Below are 17,167 nucleotides of genomic sequence, written 5' to 3' on the forward strand. Positions count from 1 at the left end.
TCAACACTGCATTCACCTTCAAATAAGAGTTGCAAATAAAACTTAATCGGTATTCCTATTCATACCGTTCGATACTACATTGAAATTCACTTGCACTCAAATCAAACTTACACTTAAATACATTATCTTTTATAATAAATAATAAATAATAAATAATAAATACTAAACAACAACATCCTCCCCATAAACCCCCCTGTAAAAAACACGTGCATCTCCTTCAAGCTAACCTAATGTTATAATCTACACCTGAATTCACAAACTGAAGCCCACCCTTAACCCTATTCAATATTTCGTCCATTCATATCACCCCATTCAATTGTTTTGTACGCTACTCAGGGAAAATCATCCCAATCATCGCAACATTCAATTGTTTCATATTTCATCCTTCATTGATCACTGACGATTCAAACCCAAAATTAAAGTCCACTCAGTAATTGACGCAACTAATTAAATTGCCACCATCGTTTGGAAACCCCCAATTATTTAACATGGAGCCCTCACATCAATTGTCTGCTCATTCCCGATTTCAATTCCATATTCTCAGGTTTGATTACCCAATTTTCTTATACCACTTCTTTGGGAATTCAAACAAACACGTTCTAACTTTCTGAATTATGAACAGGTCCGTGCAGGATTCTCGCTTCACACTGCGGCGTCCGGAATCCCCGTTTATCAGGTCACAATTTTCTCCGTTTTCCTTCCCTGCAAACTTATGACTTCATTTACCCGCTGCTTTCGCTTAATTTTAACAAAAACCGTACTTACTGGTTACACCAAAAAATGCATAAAAAACGCTGACCCAGACCGTAAAATGCATAAAACACGTCTGAACCGGACCGTAAATATCTCTAATTTCAGTATATACGGTTCACTCAAGATGTCAAACATATAGTGCATACGTCTAAAATAGTCAACTACCACTTAACTTACTACTGTCTCTTTCATATTTCATTAACATTTGCTTACCACATCTCACAGCAACATAAAAAAATATAACTCATTTCTGACTTTGTTAAAAATGATGATGGTTGACCACCATATGCTTCAAACTTCAAACCCAACTTAATTCTCAATTTAACTTGTATAAATTTCATGGTTTTGTCTTTGATTTCCAAAATATATGCTTTCAATGTCAACTGACTCATATATTATTGTCATACCTGATAACAAAATTAAATTTTGGAGTGGGAGGGTTTTCTATGGAGAATTACAATGTCCTTTATAACAAATTACGACACCATAACTTTCTTTCTCACTTCTAATCTGTTGGGTTTTAAGAATTCCTAAACTTGTCAGACATTACGTTTTATTCGCAACTTGCTTGCTTATTTACGACCTCCTCCCACTGATAACTACTTTGCTATCCTACTTTTCTACCCAGCCATGTCTTTAGGTGTTGAAGTCATTGTTTTTGGAATACTAACACGCCTACCAGCCAAGCAAGCGACCAGGTGTAAGATTGTCTGCAAGGACTGGTGTGCATTACTATCGACGCGGGCATTCGAAACATCACATTGCTCCCGCTCGCTACTTCCATGTAACCAAAAAACATTGTTAACCCGCCTATTGGTTTGCTCCGTTTACCCAATGGACTTTAAAACTTGTGATTATGGGACCCCGACTAACATTCAATTCCCATTTCCACCTGGTCTAAAGGGCATCTCAACACTAGCCCACCTGGATGGTTTGCTTTGTATAAGTTTGCAACCGACCAATGACTTAGTGCTATGGAACCCAACCACAACCAAGTACAAGCTTCTTTCCACCCCCACCGGCCAAGGACTCTATAATAACGTCAACGATGCGGTTGGTCTATACAAAGGGCCGGCGGACGACTACAACGTATTGCATATAAAGAGAACAACAGGTGTGACTACAGCACATATCTACTCCAGGCGTTTGGGAACCTGGAGACAAATACCTTTCGACACAAAACCCGAATATGCAACACGTATGTTCATTTGGTCACATGGGACTTTATGTGGAAACACTTTGTACTTCACAATCACAGAAGAATGGGATGTGTTTATAAACGTCGTAATTGCATTCAACACAATCACCGAGAAGATTATCGAGATACCATTCCCCCCAGTTCCACCGACATCCGTTTATGAGGGGGTTTTGGCAAATGTACAAGACTCACTACAAAGGCTTCTAATGACTACAAGTGGCGGGACTAAAAAGAAAGCCGACTTATGGACACTCAACGGCGATCGCTGGGATAACCTCTTCTCAACACCACCAGTGACTCGCATACCATTCTCAACATGGGTGACATTCACACACTTCATGACAAACGGAACGTGGTATTTTATGAGTGGCCCGATAAAGCTCTATGAATTCGCAACAGAAAACAACCCGTTGGACCGTTTCTACGCAGGGAACTGGTTTCAAGGAGACATAGGGGCAATCTTCACTGAAACGCTTGTGTCGCCAACTCCTTTAAACTAGCCCGCACATCATCAAAACTGTTTTCTTTTCCCCACATGCTAATACATCTTATTATTCAGATGTATGAATATCCAACATTGGTACCAATAAACTTTCGGAATTTTTATTTACATTCCGTTAATTAATGTTCACAATGAATTGATCACTGATGGACTCAATAATATTCTATCTACTTCACTTTCCAACCTCTCTTATCTATATACGTCTTTCACTTTTAAAGTATGCATACTAAAACCGATTTCCTACAACCCAATAAATCAATAAACTAACACTGGCATGTGACTTGTGTTTGAAAATATTTATTTAGAAATTACAAAAACTAAATGCCACTGACGGATTCCGGTGCTGCAGAACAACACTGATTAAATAACAACTAAACTTTATTTAACTACAATACAAAATTAACAACTCCCAAATTTCAGGACATCCATCAACACCAAATATTTAATGCTTTCAAAATGGGACAACAATCTTTTAATATTTACATTTACGACATGTGTTATGGAGATACGCCAATCATGACTCGCATTTACGTACATTGGTTCGTTTGGACTTTACCACAATATGGTGGACTCTAATGCCCTTACTATTGTTTTCAACTAAAGAAACCAGTGGATTATTTTCGTCCAAAACAAAACGGAAATGGGTCATTTTCATACGGATCCTAACTGTTACGTCTGGCCAGTTACGATGAACATCATGCCCTCAATTGCTAACAACGATTACACTCTTTTCCAGGAACCCACGAACAATGGAGGGAACAAGTAACCAACCGCAGGCAACACACCCCGGTACGTCAACAGCACCAACAAAATTTCAAAACATATTACACACAATTTATTCATATGCCACATTTTACCGCTCATAAAACGCACGTCACAATGCAACAGAAACGGCCCCAGCAGTCAAGCATAATAACAAAAGGAAAACACCATCTGTAACGAAACCATCGCCCAGGGAGTCTGACCCGCAAGCGGATTCCCCAACAAAGCACGTTAAAACAACCCCATCAGGTAGTCCAAAACATATTCAACTATTACAAATCAATTGCGTTTACATTGTCAGCATCATTTTCATTAACAAACAAAATCACATTTCAGCAACGTCCATGAACCACACAACAAACCAGCCAAACACGAACCAGGATGCTATTGCTACAGCCTCTGAAGCGGAGAACAAACGCGTTGACCAGGAAAAAAAGATAGACGATTGGGAAGATGATGAATGGTGGTCAACCAATATACAGGAGATCATCGACGCATGCACACCTCCTAACACCAAATGAACTGCCTCTATATGAATACGTGCTAATGGTTTTAAGGCGTGTCTTTTAAGTCAATGTTCAATAACTCAATGATGTTTTCCTTCTTAAGACCTGTGTTTTCAATTTCAAATAATCACCTCTTTGACCACCACATCCACCTACATTGTTCTATTAAAAAAATTAACAAACCTTTCTATAACAGCAAAAACAACCTGATATAATATGACGTCTTTACAATTTCCAAATATGATGTCTTTCACCACCACCTCCTAACTTCAGTGTTGTATAAAAAAAACCAACCTTATGCGAAAGTTTCTTAACACTCACACAACCCTTTAAACCTTAACCGTCTCGACTTGCTGATATATTTATGCTCGATATTATCGACTCCGCCGCAACGCGCGGGTCTCCCACTAGTTATATGAAAAAAAAAACCTTAGAGAACTTACCTCACCCGGAGCGATTCGTGGGGCAAACTCTGAAGTTTTTTGGGAAGAACCGACACTCTTCATACGGTTAAGCTGATAGGGGTCGATTGATACGTAAAGATTCTTAATGATGATATCTTTGGATCCGGGCTTAACCGCTAGGGAAAACGGTTCAACCTTGAGCTCAAAATCACATTCCTGTGGTTCACCATCGATTGTAGCCTTTATGGCTATGAATTTGTTTGTAACCTCCATTAATGAAGAGTTAGAAAAAATAGACAAAACTTAAAAGTTGGAAAAATAAAAGAGAATGGTCACCTTTGTACTTTTTTAAGACAACTTAAAAGTTGGAAAATAATAGAGAATGATCACCTTTGCACTTTAAAATAATAACACTACAGAATGAAGACAAAAGGGTAGAAAAGATTGTTTTCCCTTTCTTTATTTATTAATATTTGCACACTTTTTTTTTACTATATTGATGAAAAATAACAAAAGACATTTGGTCTAGTTGTACCAAAATATTGTTAACGAGTCTTTAAACTCATGTGTTGTGACAGACTGACAGGATTGTTAAATTGAACAAAAAACAGCCATAAAAGCCTTTAACCACGCACGCGTGTTAACTCGCAAAACATATAGCGATACAAAAACGAAATTTCAAAAATCCGAAAGGCGGTATCGTTAAACCGAAATAAATAAACAATGATTTATGTTAAAAATAATACAGTATTTCTTTTATTTCATAATTTTTTTTGATGTAATCAACTAAGATTAAGTGTGCGAAACGATGACTTCAAGCCATAAGACAAATATTTAGTTATATTTTTTTAACACTAATCAATTATTTTGAGTAACATTAGCCATTAAAAAAAATTATTTTGTGTGGTGGATGTATTTTGTATATAGTATAGATTAATTGTTGTTGGAAGAATTTATCCACAATACAGTCCACAAACATTGGTTAGGCTTTGGGCACATTTTAATTTTTTTCAACTTTACATACTTGTCATATTACCTATTTATCCTTATTTCACCCTGTCTCGTCATAAGGGTGTAAGGGCACTCCTCTTTTAGGGGAGTACCCTCTCTTACACACACTCAATCAGCACGCGCCATGTCAACTCCCCTCTTAACTCCCTCACACCCTCAATTTGATGGCGGCACTCCTCTCTTGGAGGACTTGTTTTTTTATTTTTTTTAATTAAGAAAATATTTTTATAAAAAGTAAAACATAATTTCATAAAATAAAAAACTACATTTCATTTAATAAAATAAAAATTACATCGCAATGCTACATAGAAATTTTAGAAATTGCACGGCCACCCGTACTTGTTAGCGATGTCGCGCTTTCGAGCGAGGATGAACGGCAACATTTCTGGCGGAGCATCGTCGTGCGGCTTGAGGAATGTTTTCATATCTCGATCGTACGCGTAGTTTCTCGTCGTCTCGCGTTGTTCCGTTATGAGCTCGCGAGCCTCCGACTCTCTTTTCTTCCTCAATTCAATCGCCTCCAATGCAATCGCGTGCTTCGCTTCTTTTATGGCGGTGTACTCTTTGAATTGTGCCGCCAACTCGGCCGAGCCCTCGGACGATGTCGCTTGATGCTTGTCTCGCCGTTGTGTTCTTTGTGGCGAGGGGTCTTCGTTCATATCGGGTATGGAAGGGTCCACGTCAACGGGCTTTCTTTTTTTGTGCCGAACCTTCCCCTTCCTCACTCAACAATGGGACTTGGCCCATTTGTCGTGTTTTCGAACGACCTCCCATGCCTCGACATGTTGAAAACCGCTCGGATATCTATCTTTAAATTCCTTTAAAGTTCACGTTGAGATCGCTACACCCGCTTCCTCGTGTGCGATTCTACATATTATAAAATAACAAGTGTTAAAAAAATATGAACTTGGTAAACAAAATTTAAAAATATACAACGTTATAAAATAAAATTTTTACCGCTTGTTGGTATAGGCCGTTGAAAAAGTTTATTTTCGTCATCATCGGGGTCCATTTAGACCGTACTTGATGCACGGTCCGATTACTTCCACCAATGGTGGCGTTACAATGATCTAAAATCCTACGCCAAAAACCATCGCGGGTTTGTTGATTGCCCTTCTTTTTGTTGGTACAGCAATCGTCTTCGGATTGTTTGTTTGGAGGTAAAGTAATCGTCTTTGGTGGTGACTTTAGACAGATTCTTCCAGTTATTCCAAACGGTAGTAGGCAACAAATTGTCAACGCTTCGTTGAGTTCATCTTATATATGGTCCCAATGTAAGTTAGTTACTTTGACCAAAAACATGAGATTGACTATTGGTGCTGATAAATCTAGATTGGAGGAGACGCACAAATTTGCCAAATGGCTTCTCGATGTTGGTGAGGGTAAAGTAGGAGGCGACAATGATGGTGTGGCAACTGTACAAATACCTTCTGATCTTCTAATCACAGATTGTTTGGATCCCATTGAAAGCTTGATTCAATTTGTATATCCATCCGTTTTACAAAGATATATGGATCGAGATTATTTTTCAGAAAGGGCCATTCTTACACCAAAAAATGAGGTCGTACATGAAATAAATGATCGATTGTTAGAGTTGTTTCCTGGTGAACCAACAGAGTACCTAAGCTCTGATAGTATATGTCAAACCGAACAAGTTAATGATTCCTTCCAGCAAGAGTTGTATTCACCTGATGTTCTGAATGGCTTAAAGATATCTGGTTTACCAAATCATCGTCTGGTTTTGAAAGTCGGTGTTCCAATTATGCTTCTTAGGAACATTGACCAACAAAATGGATTATGTAATGGTACAAGGTTGCAGGTTACATTTCTTGGAAAGCAGGTTATGGAAGCTGAAATTATATCAGGTGCTAATGTTGGAACTAGAACGTTCATTCCAAGAATTACCATGATACCGTCGGACAAAAAAAATACCCTTTGCTTTTCAACGACGACAGTTTCCTGTTGCTGTGTGTTTCGCTATGACAATCAATAAGAGTCAAGGACAGTCTTTGTCTAAGGTTGGACTTTTTTTAAAAGAGCCAGTTTTTACACATGATCAGTTATATGTAGCCTTATCAAGAGTTAAATCAAGAGAAGGGGTGAAGATCTTAATTCTAGATAAGGAAGGTAAACCGACAGATACTACAACGAATGTTGTTTATAAAGAAGTTTTCACGCACCTATGTTAAGTCTAATAAATAATTTTGTATATTATTATTTTTTTAATAAAAGTTGATGCATTTTTTTAATGTACTATATTATTATGAACATTTGTTAATTATTTGAGGTTGTTTATTAAATTTCCATATATTAATTTAGTACAATGTTATCATTAAATCATATATTTTTTATCCACATATAGATAATCATCGGTTATATGGTCTCATTTGTTAACATTTGATTGAAGGCCCAAATGGATATATTAACTGTTGTTTAAATATATTGTATATTCTTACATCAAATACCTAACCTTTTTAATATATTGACTATAATGAATAAGCAACAATCATCTTTAAATAACAGTTAGTAAATATTAAAGATTAAACATTAAACATGTATCAATAACAACACAAAATAAGTTATATATCATTTAGTAGTCTAAAAAGGTTTACATCATCATCTGTTAATACGTTCAAAAAGCATTATAAGATAAAGTCGCAAAATGAGATGAACCTAAAGTAGCCAACCAACAAAATTCCTTAAGTTATAGTTATATTGTTTATAAAGTTTGAAAGGAACTATTTGACAACCTTCTTCAAAATTAATTTCTTTTGAACTGGGCAATAAACAAACGTGCACTTAGCAGGAGGATTGATACCATTTGGTTTGGTAAATTTCGTACACCATTCCAAAGCCTTATATCGAAAACCACCACCGTTTTTCTCACCACGAAATGAAATCAACGTATCCACTCCATCCAAGTTCTGCACATACATCTCCATAGTCACGTCAATTCTTGATGCTTCAGCAAGATCAGCACTTAGACGCTAAGATAAATAATTAAATCAAAATATTAGATTATGACATATACAACATGGCAAAATTAAATACTAAAAACAAATTATTGTTTTTATACTATTTTAGATATAAATAATACTAATACTAACTGAACTTACAAAACGCCTGTCATACTTCCATTCAAACTCAATAGGATGGTAGTCTGGATCAACCATTTTATCTTTTTCAGAATCTGAAACTTCAACATCTTCTTCATCAGACATTTCATCGCTATCATAGTTTGTTGAAATGGAAGAAACATCATCATAATCATCGTCCATGGATTCATTATAATCTGGATCAGATTCATCTTCATCCTTTTCATGATCGGTTTCTACATCCGTGTCTTTTATATCAATATTGGAAGGACCGGGTTTAGGTATGTTTGTAGCAGCAAGCGTGTATACTCTTTTTTCCCACAAGAACCTCACAACCATTCAAGTCATAAACAATCAGCTGGAAATTTTGTTTAAAAATGTACCTCATCACAACGTAATAATCCGGGTATATAGGTACGTAAGAAACAACATTGTCCCATGAATCGTAAAGAAAATATGCTTTAGTATTCCGGTCTTTTTCAATCATCACATCAAAACTATCCCACAAATTAACATGGACCTTGAATGTTAACTTCCTAATAGATGGTAAACGTATTGTATCTTCAACGAAATCAGTAGGAATTATCTGCGTATAATATTCATCCAGGTGAAATAACTTAAATTTGTTAATGAAAACCATAAAAAAATTATTGTTTGTATACTCACCAAATTATCATTGGACTCTTGTGTGAAGCGTTGACAGAAGTACTCAACATTGCTTATCGTTCTCTCGGTAGACATGGAGGTAAATAAAGGAACATTAGATCCGAAGATCGGATGGTCTTGCATATTCTTAAAGGGTGTTAACAAGTACGAATACAAGTCAATTTGGTTAAACATCAGAAAACAACCCTCCGTAAAGGATAGTTTCGCTACAATATGTTCCCAACCATCCATGAACACAAACACATCTTTATGTTTAGTCAAAAGAACTTCAAATTCCTTACCGTTCACACATTTGATAATGGCTTGATTGTTTGGTTCAGCATTCAATAGGAATCTGTTGCTATATTGCTTTGGTATTTCCTTGAAAAAGATAACACGGATTAACATAAATAAATGAGGAAATATTGTTGTACTTATAAGATTAATTATCTTACTAGATATTCTGAAGAGTCGGAGGAAAATAATTTATAAAAAGACGTCATACTGATCTGCCTTTGAACAAACATGTATTAATTAGATTAGGAGTTCATGTGAATAAAAAACATAATCAATGTATTGAACATAATCTAAATAACAAATTCACATTACACAATGATTATCACAATAATCATAATGCTGACATTAAGATGATGCCTAATCTAATGAAATTAATATATCTAGAAACTAAGACCTAATACCATAAACATGCAGTATATAATAACTTAAATATAACATATACTTACAAATATAACATCTTCCATATGTATAATACAAGATAATCGTTTACTCTAACACATGTAATAAGTAAACGTCTTCAAAATAAGACATATAAAACACCGTGGCCAATATCAATAACCAAATCAAAATCTACAAACCGATTGCAACATTTAATCAAAAGATAATAAACAAAATTCAACATCAGAATTTTTGAATCTTACCTTTAACATGTCTATTATCATATATTACAAGTAATACATCAAAATAACACATATCGTTGAACTAATCTCATTAACAAATAGCCGAATATGATAAATAGATCTACAAACATGAATAGAAAAGAAAATCCACAATGGAAGAAGAGAACTTCAAACTTAACAATGGTTTGCAAGATTTAAGAAGAACAGTACAATAAAATTCAGAATTTATGTTATTCAATCATACCTTTATGATCTGATTACGTGAAGAAGATGAAGATGATGTAACCGATGAAGAAGATGGAGGTTATTGGGAAGTGGGAGAAAATCTTTGCATATAGAGAAGACATATGATCTTAGAAGATTTTGTGCAAAAAATAATAAAACAATTATATATGATTATTTGTTTTGCGGGTCGGTTTAATAAAACGGATCCGCGAGAAAGTTAAATCCATGTGTATTATTAAAATGTTTTTACATGCCATTATTAAAACGGATTTTTTAGGTATATTAATTACATAATTGATTATTTAAAAAAATCAAATAATAAAAATACACTAAAGATTCCATTAATAAAAGAATTACCAAATTTATTATTTAATTCCCCCAGTTTGATCTTCTATATAATTACTCTATAAAGCATATAAAATTCTTTGTTTACATTTTTTTACATAATGGGTGATCTTCCTTTTGATGTTATACTTTTTGAAATTTTAATAAGGCTCAATGAGAGGTCTATTGATCTCTGTAGATGTGTATGTAGAGAATGGCAACATGGGCTATCATCATGGGAGTTTGTGTGGCGACTGTATGCTGAAAATTATCTGGTAATATAGTATTTTTGTGTTTTAGTTATCTTTTATTTAATATACTTTTTTATCAAATATTATTTGTATTAATTCTAAATTATTTATCTTTCATGAACGCAGAAAAAACTATTGGAAGATAGCCCGTCGTTGGATAATGTAGTATATGAAGAACATTTTTCTCCTGAAATTAAATACAATTAGTATTTTCGACCAATTGAATTATATGTTCTTTGTTTAGAATAATAAGTGTTTCCTTTTTTTGATTAATAATTTTTGTGTTCAAGTTTTTTTGGTCCACACAAACATTTATAATATACTTTCAACAAATCATTGAAAAAATAATTATTCAACCCAGTTATACAATGAAGGTCAAACAACCTATTAAGCATAAGAATAAACGTGCACAATATTTATAAAGAAAAAAAAAACCCAGTTAATTACATCATCTCATTAGTTTTATTTAAAGATACTCATATATATTTGACGATATCATAAAATTAAATTCTGGCCATAAAATTTACTTAATCTAAAATATAAATTTTCATTTTCTAAATATATAAGGAAGTTATTAAATTTAAGTTAAAAATTACTGAGTATATAAAATATTGAGTTATAGATTATTAATTGTTATAATATACGTCTTAAACTTATGATGTATACTAAAAGATAGTTTAATGTCTTGTAAAATCAACTGAATCGTTACTTCAATTTTAAATTTGATATTCTTCAATATAGAATTAATATGAAGTTGATATTCTTGGATTAATTACCAAAACTAATTTCCGAACTTCCAAAACAATGTACATATCACTTTAGATTAAACAATTTCCAAAATTAAAAGTTTATTATCATTATTTAAATATATGCATATACATGTTAGCGATATCATTAAATTAAATTCCGGCCGTAAATTTAGTTAATATAAAATGTAAATTTAGCTTTTTTGAAATATATTATGACTATTAAATTTAACTTAGTATTTATTAAGTATATAAAAATATTTAGTTACACTTTGTTATTGTTAATTATTATAATTATAATATTCGTTTTAAATTTCTAAAAAAATACTAAAACATTATTACAATACTCTTAAACTTTCTAAATTAAGTGTATTAATTTTCGAGGCTTCGATTCATTCCAAAAACAGAATAGTCAAACTATTTCTAAAAAAAGATATATATTGAATATAAAATTCCGAAATCCAAAAATAAATACAATCATCTTAGTATTAACTTTATATATATATATATATATATATATATTTATTATTTATTATTTATATCGTAATATAACATTTTAAATGAAACAACTTCCTAAATTAAACGTTAATATAAATACATGTTCAAAGTTGTAAGAAATTTATACATTAGAAGAGAAAAAACTTTATTTGACATTGAATTTTAGAAGGTATGAGTTTATTTTTTTTACTCTAATCTACAAGAGCTCTATTAATTTACTAATGTCAGTTTTTACTTTATTTTGTACATTCAAATTTAACTATTCGTTTATATTATTGTAGATGTCAACTGATGAATTTATCATGAAGACTCCTTTGAGAAATATATATGATCTTTGGCAAATTATGAAGGTTTGTATATATTTTTATAATGGCAAGAGTAGAATTTTTTGTCTTTAAATTAACTATTATCATAATCTTAATTTTATACAGCCTCAATTTGTTATTATACTTGGTACTATTACTGGTATCGATAAGCATTTTGGTTGGCACTATATGGAGTGTCCTAAATGTTTAATCGAGGCTGGTACAGATTTTATAGATTGCCCGAGTATGGAGGAACATTTTTTCCATGTGTGCAAGAACCCTAATTGTGATGAAAGTGTTATATATCCAGTTCCAAGGTAATATGATCATTTGTTTACTTCCTTAATATTTATATGTTTTGTAAAATAATCAATTTTTATATATGTATGATTCTATTTAACTTAATTAGATTCAAAATAAAAGTTCGAGTGGAAGACAATAGTGATGATGTTCCACTAATATTATTTCATCCTCTGGTTGATGAAATCATTGAAAAAGTTGTTCTCAAGTCGGCTGAACAATTGTTTCAAGAAAATACAACACCTGTATGTGTAAATCATTTTTTCCTTTGTCTAATTTTTTTCATTATATTTTCTAAAAGTTTGTTATTAACTTTATCATACAATTTTTTGATTCATAGGTTGTTGAAAAAGTAATCTTTCCCGTGGATTTAAACAAGTTGATTGGAAAGAAGTTTGCCTTTAAAATTGAGATAACAACTTATAATCTTACTAACTTTGATGAGATGTATTTTGTTACGAACTTGACTGATGATGAGTCAATTATAATAAGTTCAAAGAAAAGATGAAGATTACTGAGGTAATTTTTTTTCAATATACGATTCATATTAATACATTAATATTTACTTAATTTTTAATTCTATTATTATTTAATTCATTTTCACATTTGTTTTAGGTAAATGATAAAGAATTTATCAAAAAGAAAAGTCACATCCCAAGTGTGAAGGACGATGATGCTAACACCAGTTGTGATAGCAATAAAACTAACAAACGTACATTGGATGACGTCTACATGTCTTCAACTTCAAGTAGTTTCAAGGCTTTGGAGAAAGTTAGCAAGAAATAAATTTAGATCATATTTCTATTAATTTACATCAGTTGTTATGAGTTTTACGTTTCTAACAATGGTATTTTGGATTTTTAGTATGTTTGATGTGTTTATTTGATCGTTATATGTTTTTTAATATCTTTTTAATAATATAAAAGGTATTCTTAATTCAGATTTTATGTCGGTTTACAGAACAATTCTTAATTCAGATGTCAATATGAATTAAAAGATTATAACTTTTACATAAAAATTAAAAATACACATGTAAACAAAATTAGGATACTGATGAAACAAAAAAAAAACAGATTATTGTCTAAATGAAAGAAGATATTAACGACTTATATTGTGTTCTTAGTGCACATTTTAGTTTCGAAATCTAACTTCTTCTAACCCGGGATGTTCCCGGGTGATAGTGTTTGTTTAAACGATTTTTACATATAAGTTATTTCACTAATACATAATTATCATAAAGTAAGAAATAATGCATAACAATTTTTATGTGGGTCAAAAGGAAGTTGGGCCATTATGAAAACATTTTTTTTGAATGTAGAACGTCAAAAAATAATGAATTCTAGCCCAAGGTATGTAATTTGACCCATTTGATCCAATAGAACAAAAAATAAACACATTGACCAACCAATTTAATTTACCCATTGTGTAAGGTTAATTTTGTAAACTTGCCGCATTAAAGGCTTTTTAAAATAATAACATATCAAACAAATTTTTAGATTTAATATAGCAAGCCATTATTCCGTATAATCATTCCAAAAGATTGATTAATCTTTGGCCACTTTATAGCAACATTTTATCTACATTTAAATATATACTTACATATACCACCAAACTAATTTTAGTCAATCTTCCAATCGATTTGCAATCAAATTTTCAATAAAATTCTTAATCCGAATTTTGAAAAACAAATCGATGAATCTTACATAATTTTTGCATTATTTGATTAAAAGTATATAAAATCATTCTATAAATAGATTTTCAACTGCCTTTAAATTTCCTCAAAGATTTGTTAAATATTATTGCATTATTCGTTACTAACATTAACAAATTAACACAATATACGTTTGACATCATGTGTATGGAAAGAATCTAATTATGGATAATTTATATATTACGTATTTTATAATTTAAAGTTGACATCTTTTTTTTAATAATAATAGATTTCCACTATATGATGAAAGTCCTATAAATACCCATATTTCGTGTAATTCATTCTCATTCTTCAAGTCTTATACATAACAGCTCCACTTACACGGTTAGTTACTGTATACTTTATTATAAATGTTCAATGTTCCATTCATAATTTTCAAGTTTTTATACAATAAGCAATTTTATTTATATGAGCCTTTATGATTCAATTTGTATTACTTGCAAAAAGATGAAGCTTAAGTATTTTATTTTAATTCAGAATATGATACTTTACTTTTCTTGTATTGTATATTACAACTTTTCCTGTTACAAGTATATCATAATTAATAAACCTGAAAAAGCTTATACAATCGTTTTTTTTAAATTTATTTTCAGAGTATTACGAATCATGGAACGTGTTGGGGATGACATGATATTTGAAGAGATCTTATCGAGACTACCTGCAAAGGTAGTTTGTCGTTTCAAATGTGTTTCTAAACAATGGTGTTATGAATTATCTACACCAAAGTTTGTTTCCATCCATGCTCGGCGAGTTGGAAATTCAATACAAAAGAAGCTGCTCTCCTTGAAAGAAAATTCCATTGTCGTTGACGACATAGTAGCTGGCAACTTAGAAGACAATACAAGCAAAACCGTTACTTTTCCATACAATGTCCATCCTTCATTTTTACGCATTATATGTTCGTTTAACGGACTGATTTTAGTTTGCATTAAAAGGAGTTACAGTGAGCTCGTCCTTTGGAATCCAACCACGAGGCGTTTTAAGTTGATATCGGACGACTACTTTGTTCGTCATTTTGGTCGACACAACGATACAGGTGGTATGTACTTTGACGAGGACAACGATCTAAAAGTGCTTCATATTAATTGTTACAGTGACATACTTACTGCTCGTGTATATTCACGACGTCATGACTCATGGAGACAATTAAATTTCTTGAGCGGAACTCAATTAGCTTCAAACTTTTATTCATGGTCTCCTGGAATTTATTCCGGCAAAACAATATATTTCATGGTTTCCAATTACTGGATTCCACCCGGTGAAAGGAACATAGTTTCTTTCGATGTTATCTCTGAATCTTTCAGTATAATTCGTTTTCTGGAGCATATGGAAGTCAATCCTTGCCAAGGACATTTTCTAACAATTTCTAACAAGCTGCATGTGATTGTTGTTCAATATGCTGGTGAACTAATTGCAGATTTGGTCAAATATGAACATGATGACTGGATCAAGGTATTTTCTTTCAATAAGGCTCGCATAGTTCATCATCTGGAGACGCAGCAAAGGACAAATATAATTCAAGACAACAAGTGATTGATAACAAGTATTTGGGGAGATACAGTTGAAGTTGTCCTTTGCAATGATTCTTTTAACTACATCCAACATGTTGACAACTACAACGGACCGAAAGGCGCATTATTTTTGGAGACAATCGTTTCGCCTTTCGATTAGAAATTATGGTTTAATTAGATACTATTAACTATTTCATCTTTTCATGTTTTGTTTTGTTTTTCTAACTATCTAATTTATTTCAAGTATCTGAAATTTTATCCTTTCGTTACTACAATAATACAAGAATTTTGTATTATGTTTCACCTTTTGTTATGTCCAATAAATGTATTGGTTCATAATTGCGGCCTAATTAAAATCAGGGATTGTGATTAGTTGTTTTGGACGGCCCAATGAGAGTTTACAAATTAAATTTGTCGGCCAGTATTTGTTGGTATATGTAATTTTGGATTATTTTTTATAAGGCGGCCCACTCATTGTTTTACAGACCCATTAAATCAAACGGCCCAATACGTGATTAGTATAATTAATGGTGTCAGACATTTTGTGTAATTTGTGATGTAAATGTGACTTTAAATTTCACGTGTTTGAACTTCTCATGTAAAGGTAATTTGGTTTTAAATTAACCTGGTGTATTTACATTTTCTATTACTATAATACTATATGTCATTATAAAATATATTATTGAAATTTACTTATATGGGTTTACACAACTTTCCTTTTGAATTTAATATTTGTGTTACTAATTTCAAAGATGTTATACGCAATTTATAACTGTGTATCCAAAAATACCCCAATCTTTTCAAAATACCAGTCAAAGCTTTAAACATATTTCAATTTAATATTTATTTTTGTTTTTTCTATTTTCGTTTAATTAATAAGGTTTAAAAAAATATTGTTATACTAAATGAGTTTGACAATAACTATGTACATTTTACAAAAGTTAACGTGGGTTTATGTAAATATGTATTTAATCCTTTGATATCTGGACCGAATATCCAAGCTATTACAGAGCATGATTAAACATCAACAACTATCACTTCTCAAAACTTCACACAATCATCACATAGATATATCTTCACCATCTCCAAACATTATTATATTGATATTTTAATCTTAACTTAAAAGTTAATAATTCTACATGAAACCTTTAAACACACATGGAGGCCAACTTGGGATATTATTCAAACCGAATAAATAATGTAGTTAGGAAGGGAAAGAACACACTAATTAGTTTATAAATTTTATTTATGTATTTTTTTTCAAAAATAAATTTTCCTATCTCGGGATGTTCCCAGGTGATAGCCTAGTTAGTTGATATACATATAAGTTATTATTATAAGACTTCTTTTTTTAACTAAAATTCATTTTCGGTGGTTTTAATACATTATATAGGGAAAATTACCAAAATATTAGTTGACCAAAACATTTTTCAAAAATGTCACCCTCCTGCGTCGGTGGAGAGGCGCATCAAGCTTGGGATGCGTCTTTCAAGCACGGGAAGC

The 17,167-nt window shown here is 32.0% G+C and overlaps 3 protein-coding genes across 3 annotated transcripts; all 3 read left to right on the forward strand.

The window, feature by feature from the left end:
* Positions 1–217: 217 nt before the first annotated feature.
* Positions 218–3,866, forward strand: LOC110928654. Its single transcript, XM_022171674.2, has 5 exons — positions 218–544; positions 623–676; positions 3,190–3,242; positions 3,342–3,464; positions 3,552–3,866. The coding sequence occupies exons 1-5, from the start codon at positions 489–491 to the stop codon at positions 3,734–3,736; spliced, it is 471 nt and encodes a 156-aa protein (XP_022027366.1). The 5' UTR covers positions 218–488; the 3' UTR covers positions 3,737–3,866.
* Positions 3,867–6,436: 2,570 nt separating this feature from the next.
* Positions 6,437–7,129, forward strand: LOC110931223. Its single transcript, XM_022174626.1, has one exon. The coding sequence runs from the start codon at positions 6,437–6,439 to the stop codon at positions 7,127–7,129; it is 693 nt and encodes a 230-aa protein (XP_022030318.1).
* Positions 7,130–14,759: 7,630 nt separating this feature from the next.
* LOC110931224 (F-box/kelch-repeat protein At3g06240-like) lies at positions 14,760–15,686 on the forward strand. Its single transcript, XM_022174627.1, has one exon. The coding sequence runs from the start codon at positions 14,760–14,762 to the stop codon at positions 15,684–15,686; it is 927 nt and encodes a 308-aa protein (XP_022030319.1).
* Positions 15,687–17,167: the final 1,481 nt, after the last annotated feature.

This window comes from Helianthus annuus, chromosome 3, assembly GCF_002127325.2.
Source record: "Helianthus annuus cultivar XRQ/B chromosome 3, HanXRQr2.0-SUNRISE, whole genome shotgun sequence".
In the NCBI taxonomy this organism is placed as follows: Eukaryota; Viridiplantae; Streptophyta; class Magnoliopsida; order Asterales; family Asteraceae; genus Helianthus; species Helianthus annuus.